The sequence below is a fragment of the Parasteatoda tepidariorum genome, chromosome 2, assembly GCF_043381705.1.
Source record: "Parasteatoda tepidariorum isolate YZ-2023 chromosome 2, CAS_Ptep_4.0, whole genome shotgun sequence".
In the NCBI taxonomy this organism is placed as follows: domain Eukaryota; kingdom Metazoa; phylum Arthropoda; class Arachnida; order Araneae; family Theridiidae; genus Parasteatoda; species Parasteatoda tepidariorum.
The window spans coordinates 5,115,191-5,122,560 of NC_092205.1; the positions used below are offsets into that span (position 1 = coordinate 5,115,191).

Sequence of the window (7,370 nt, forward strand, 5' to 3'; positions counted from 1 at the left end):
CAAAGCAGGCAATTTATGTTTCTCTTTTCTATTTTATATTTTTTCTTAAATAAACATCTATCTTCTAAAACTATTTATGATCAATTTTTAAAATTATCCAGTACAATATTACCTTGTGCTCATCCATTTCGGGCCCATCCTTGGTAACTAACAAATCAAAACTCAGAATAACAAATCACTTCACCAGTGCAGTAAGAACGACACTTTAAAAACCTCTTGTTAAACTCAATTTGCGCTTTTGTTTTCATATTTTGTAATCTGGCAATCTTTCTGCGAAAACATTTTTAAATCATTCTTGAAAAATATCCGTCCATGTAAGTTGTTATGACTTTGCTACTCGCTTTACAGTCCCCCTTTTTAATGTTTTTTCTTTTTATTTTATTTTATTATCTGTTTTTACATGCTATTTTTAACTTTTATGATCTATTTTATTTGTGTTATTTTTTAAAAAAATTTTTTGAGTGCTCCTCACACTATTGTATTAATATATTTAGCTTTGGCTTTATTGATACAATATCAGAAAGCACTCTGTTTTGCGGATATAATCGTGTGGGCTGAAGAAAANTTGAAAATCAAAGAAAATGACTTTTCAAATGTTGATAGAAGATTTCTTTTTTTTTAATAAAATGTTTGTTATTATTTTTTTTTTTTACTTATTAATTCCCAAACCCCTTTTTTTATATATATATAAATTCATTTATTTCAGAATGCTATTCTTATGGGTGATATGAATGCCGGTTGTGCCAATGTCAGAATATCAGACTGGAACTTGATTGATCTTTGGAGAAGAGAGGAATTCACTTGGCTAATTACTCATGATATCGATACCACACAATCCCTTAACTGCTGTCCATATGATCGGTATAAATACATCTTCTATTTTATTCTCAAAATTCCGCTTGAAACTATTAAGAAGAAAGTAAATTAAATAACATAAATGCATAATATATTCAAATTCAGCGCTTCAAAGACTTATGTTAGGACACTCAAAGGATTATGATATTAAGATTGAATGATATATTTATTATAGTCATTTCCTTGTAAGCTGCATAATTGATCATGAACTCCAATTGGATAGAAAAAAGCGGTTCCTTAAGTGTGGACATGGCTAATTTCACAGGCTTAATTTTGATTTCACTTTCATTCTAAGACATTTATTTTATATATTTTATTTTACAACCATCGTTGAACAGGCAACCCAATTCTCGGGTTAATGATTACTAATGTTCAACTCCGCAACTTTGCAATTTTGAGCACTACCCAAAAGACAAGGGAACTCCTATATCAAGTATTGGGAGAAATTTGCCTTCGTGGATGACTTTTTGATGGAACTAACCTGCATTTGCGTTACATGGAAAGGAAAACCGAAAAAAACTCCCACAGTTAGCCCATCAGCTCTAACCCATGATCCGTCTACCACTGAGGGTATTTTGCGACAGCACAGTGGTAGGTGAAAGCCGGGTGCAGAATTCGTATCGACCAGGGATTCGAACCCATTCACCTCATTGGAAGGTGAAAGCTCTATCTTCTGAGCCACCCACGGCTATTCTAAAACTTTCAATCAATAATAGTTCACAGTGTTACATAATTCTTTTTTATTTCGAACTAAATAGCGTTGAATTAAATAAACTATTACTACCTCACCAGAAATAAATAGCTAAAAGAAATAGTTTCATCTTTTTGACGCTGATTGAGAACGTTTCGTATGCTTAACAGCCAACGCGAAAAGGGTTAACACTGCTTCTGAATACTAATCTGAATGTTTCTTACGAGCTTGTATGCTCTTTTTCATTTCATTGTTGCATTTTAACAGAATCATAACCGCAGGAGATGATATGTTGGACGCTGTTGTTGACTTCTCAGCCCAAGCCTACAAATTCCGCGATGAACTAGGAATATCTTCTGAATTGGTAAGCAATCGAGTTTTGAATGATCTGAAAATAGCACGAAAATTGGGAATTTGAGTCCAAATAAGTTTCTTTCAATTAGCACGCCCTCGTCATTGTTTCTCATGATTTATCATGTCAAAAATTATCATGCATTACTCGTTTTAATTCATAAAAATACTGGAATACATCAGTTCTTTGAAATTTTTAGTACTTGTGCTCGGAAAGATATTGTAATTAATAAAGTTCATAGAGTAGGAACAGTTACATTAAATAATGTGGTAACAGTTTAAATTTTTTTAAACTAAATTAGCAATTTAAATAAAGAATAAATTCTGTATTTCCGGCATTATGACTGTTTTTCGAAAGTTTCGTAATATGAAATTATGCATTTTTCGCGAATAATACGCTATTTTTATAACTGCTGTAAGTTTGGAACTGTTACTCATGACACTGTTAGGTCAAGTTTAGTCTATCTAAAGTCAGTGCTGTCTACGCTCAGTTTGAAAATGGCGCAAAACGTCAATATGGAGAAAAGCCACAGTTTTGTGAAAAGGAAAAGCATCTGTGGTCTAATTTTTTAATATTTAAGAACTTACTCCTGTATTACTAGGGCTGTATTACTTGGGCTCATAAAAATTTGCAAAAACTCAGAGTAAGGCAGTGAGTTTGATAATTTTCATGTAGGAGGAAAAATGTCGCCAAATTAGCGATTTTTGAAAAAGCTTAATAACTTTTGATATATTTAAGTTATTTGTCAGTTCTAAATCCCAGATAATTCTTCACAACAAAATTATATAGTTTAAAATCATCGAATTGCTTCAAGTGTAAGGCACTTAAACTTTGGCTTTTTTTTTATTTTTATTTTCCTTGGTGACAGAACTTCAAAAAATTGCGATGCAGAAAAAAGAATGGTACTCCTGCAGAACAGCCTATTGAGAAATTCTGACTCTCCACTTTATTTAAAGTAGTAGGGGAAAAATGCTCAAGTTTGCAATTCTTTTAAAATTTTAAAAGCACTTATAAAAATCATCGCAACATATTGACGCTAGAGGAATCAGCATCACTGCTTGTAACACTTTTTGATACTTATGATATGTAGTTGTTTTTAATATTTCAAGCCACTGGTCATGGAAATTTAAAAACAGTGATAATGAAACAATCATCGATACTTCAGAATATTTGCAGCCTTCGATACGTATTCCATTACCAAGAAAATATATCTGCATTCGAATTTCTTATTGCCGAAGTAATTAAAGAGTCATTATTAGAAAATAAAAATCAAAAGGAAATAGTTTGACTACTTTTTTTTTTTTTTTTTTTTNTTTTTGTCTCATGTTTTCAAAAACATATTTTTAGGTAACTTGCATAATGTGCTCAAATTTTCTGTACTTGATTCAAATTTTTTGCACGAAGTTCCGTTAAAATTTTCTGTACTAAAATCCGTACTTGACATGCCCCTAAAGTTTGATAAAAAAAATGTATTTGTGCACCTTGCAATTTTTTTATTAAAATTTTTTTTAATTAGTGTTAAAATTGTTTATTTTAAAGTTAACAAATTATTTTGCGTACTGATTTTTCACTAAGCTATTGAAATCAGTTATAATCAAATATTAATGCAATAAATTTTTCAGTAAAAATTAAATTTATTTTTAAATAAATTAAATTTATAAAAAAAAATTTTTTTTCACTAGGAAGAACGTGATGTAGATGAAAATTAAAAAATTATCGATTCCAAAATACTCATTTAACTTTGAGAAAAAAAATTGGAAATGAACTGCGACTATAATATTTAGTTGACGGTCACAGAGAAATATATAGAGTCTCCACTCTAATGTTAAAGCATAGAAAAAAAGCGAAGCGCTTTTTTTTTTTTCAATGCGTGGCCAAATGGCAACGCTGCCCTAAACGATTTTAGCAACACACTACGGCAAAAATCTTAACAACTAGTTAAACTGACAAGTTTATGGTTTTCTTCTATTAGTTTAAATTGGGTATTTACAACTCGAGAGGAAGGCGATCACTGATACACAGACACGTGATCTATGACCAGCTTATCGATTATGAACAAGATGGAATGTTAAAGTCGAGCTAAGTCTCTCCACATAAATTGGAATGTTAATTAACATGAAGTTAATTAAATACAACGCCGTATCGCACATCGAATTTATTAAAACATAATTCTTTCTCCTCTATGTCTTTTACTTACTTAACTTGGATATATTATTTCTTTGTGTATTTTATTGTTACCGTGATATGTTTTTGTTTTGTGTACCTAGAAACTTCGATGCATAATTAGTTTGTTTATTTTCTACATAGTTTCGTGCCTGTCTTTGTGTTAAGTAAGAAGTATTTATAGTGAAAGAGTTGAAATCTTTGTGAAAGAAAATAGAATGTGCCACTTAAGAGAATTGATGCTTGAAGGGCTTGACTTATTTAAAATGGAATAGAAAGAACAGTTGATAACGCAAACAATAGTTACATAGTTAGAACTGTACAATTCAAGTAACCCTGAAAAATGAATCGCTTACTAATTTTTAAAGAAACAGAAAAAAAAACAATCTTTTAGAAACGAATTCTAACAGCTGAATATCGTTTATATACTTCATATATAAGTAAATAAATTCAATAAATTATAAATAAATGAGTATTTCATTCCCTCATGATAAAGATAATCATCGTTTTTGGTATAATCACTCAGAAGAAGGCAAAAATATGACAGAGACATTAAATTATTACCCTAGAGTGTCCACTAATCAATTTTACTGTGTCAACTAACCGTTTCTTTTAGATGTTGCGAGAGGGCGCAGCAGCCCTATTGGTCCAGGAGAAACTCTTAGAAAAACGTCGAGATGACGTCAGAGTAGATCGTCCTTAAATATTATAATTCAATCTGATAATTATGATTATTCAATATATATGAATGAAATCTTTCAGGGTTTAGCTGTTTCTGACCACTGGCCTGTAGAAGTGTTGCTAAAGGGAGGCAGTAAGAATTGAAACATTTTTAACTATGGTGGTGGAAAAGTTATTTAGATCGTCTAATTAATTATAGCAACTTGTAGGTTGAAAAACAGTTTTTTTTATAGATATATTATTTCATTTTTATTACTATTATCATAGCTTTACTCATCTTTCCTTTAAATTGTTCACTAAACAGAAAAATATTTGTTTCACACAATTTTATTACCATTGTTTAAAATTTTGAATTATCAGCATACTATGATGCTGTTATAGGCATTATATATTTCCTAGCTTTTTAATCTCATTTTTTCTGAAGTCTTTAATCATCTTTAATTATTTTTTCTTTTCACAATAAATGCAACAGCTAACTTTGATCCACCTAGACTTTTTATTTCAATATAACTATAAAACTAGCTATCATTAAATGCCATAATAACTTAACATCAAAATATTATTTTTAATTTTTTTCTCCTCAACCGTTTAAACATTAGCATATTACGTGATTAAGTTTAATTAATTTTTGGTGCTTCTTTATGACCAAATTTTTAATTAGTTAGTCATTGTGTTATTTAGTTAGTTTAGTTCAGTTAGTTTAGTCATTAGTTAGTCTCATTGTCTATTAATAGACTATTAATAGACTATTAATAGTCTATTAACGACATGACCTTTTGCAAAATTTATTCTATATAAAGCACCAATAATGAATCTCTACCTCCGAAACATCTCAATAATCACTTTTTATTTAGCTTTTAATCAAACTTAGCGTTGACTTTTTTTATTTTAAATATTTATTGAAATCAAGTTTTTAATTGTGACTTCAGGGAAATCATTTAAATGATTTTTGCTTCATAATTATTTAATAATTTTTAATAATTATGAAATAATAATAATTAGATAATTTTTAAATAATTTTTTAATAATTTTTGTTTCATAATTATTTTGAATAAAACAAATACGATAAACAGCGTGATGCCAAAGTTTTCATGATCCATGATATAAAAAAACGAATTAACAACAATAATTGAACTGGTAATAGACAATGTATAGCATTGCCCCTTGTATATACCCTTGTATATACCCTTGTAGACAATGTATATACCCTTATTTGGTTACCCAACTCTAGGCTTCAAAGCGCTGTTTTTAAATGCTAAAAAAATGCGTTATTTAATATATGCTATTTTGCAGTTAAAATATCATAATTTTAAAGCTTGCGCAATATACAAAATAATAATAATAATAATAATTGCAAAGAAGTTAACCCTAATATGATTGTTTTTTTTTTCAAATACTATTATTCTGCAGAAATAGTAATTACTATTTTATTAAAAAATTTGTAAGAATATCTTTCATTTCGAAATTATTTTCTCCTTATTAAATGCAAACATTATTTTTTTTTCTTAAGAAACTATCTATTTGGACCTATTTACCTCTTACCTATTTTGAGATCTAAGTAAAAATTTCAAATGCTGTCAAAACACAGCATGCCTCAGAAATTTGTTCTTGCACAAAATTACATTTCCTTTTTTTTTCCTTTCTTCTTCGAAATGTTTATTAGTTTTCGCACATCCAAGAGAAATAAGTAAAATATATTTATTGCAATATTTAAGCACATATACAGACCTCTAAACTACTAACAATTTTATTTTAACAGCTTCTCAGCAGGCAAAGGTTAATTTGAAACCCAGTCTGTGCCTGACTTTGGAGGATATTCGCCAAAGAACTTTTCCAGCACAGTTGAGGTCACAGAAAACGTCTTTTGGCTTCACGATAGAAACGACGGAAACTTCATCAGAGTTATACGCTTCTTCCGAAGAGGGCGACTCGTTACTGCAAAATCTCCAAAAATTACAAGCCAAATATCCTCAACTAATATCGTCGGAAATATTGGATACTCTTTTTTACAAAGTGGAACATGGAGCTTTAAGCGATCCTTCTGCCAACGACGATTTAGAGAAAGATACATACACCATTTTGATAGAATTCAGTTTTTCCGACGAAACAACTACCCTTCACTATTGTACTGCCACAACCATCAATTAAAAGTAATTTAAAAATAAAAGATAAATAAAGTTTGTGATTTCTGAAACTATTTTTGTCTAACGAATTAATTATGACACGTTTCCTCATTATCGTTGCTTTTAACTATCAATTAAAAATAAAATACTTGGAATCCAATGGCAGTTAACATCCTCCGACGAAGTAAACTTTATTGTCTCTATCGTGAATTTACACAGTAAGAGGGACAAAGGGACGCAAAATTTATAGTTTGTCCAGGGTAAGAACTCCTCCAGCTGCAAAGTCTAAGGCCGTCAGCTGCTATGGAAACAAGAATAGCGCATTTTAGGGCGGTAGGTTCTGTTCACTCGAGGACTAACACAATAGACTGAATAAAGAGATTCTCTCTCCGACCTAAGCCAAAACCTGTCCTAAACAGTGACCCCACACCCCTACTTAAAATAGTATTGCCTCGTAACTATAGTTACAGCCTAGGGGAAATAGAAGAAATAATTATTTTAGACA

At 30.1% G+C, this 7,370-nt stretch overlaps 1 protein-coding gene across 2 annotated transcripts in view; it reads left to right on the forward strand.

Annotated features, from left to right (window-relative positions):
- The window catches only part of LOC107442232 (deoxyribonuclease-1), a 19,611-nt gene extending 12,672 nt beyond the window's left edge, over window positions 1-6,939 (forward strand). For both annotated transcript variants that reach the window (XM_043055929.2, XM_071177073.1), the window contains 4 exons: window positions 707-861; window positions 1,814-1,910; window positions 4,824-4,875; window positions 6,502-6,939. In XM_043055929.2, coding sequence (XP_042911863.1) covers window positions 707-861; window positions 1,814-1,910; window positions 4,824-4,875; window positions 6,502-6,890 — 693 coding nt within the window. In that variant the 3' untranslated portion in view covers window positions 6,891-6,939. The remainder of the gene's footprint in view (window positions 1-706; window positions 862-1,813; window positions 1,911-4,823; window positions 4,876-6,501) is intronic.
- Window positions 6,940-7,370: the final 431 nt, after the last annotated feature.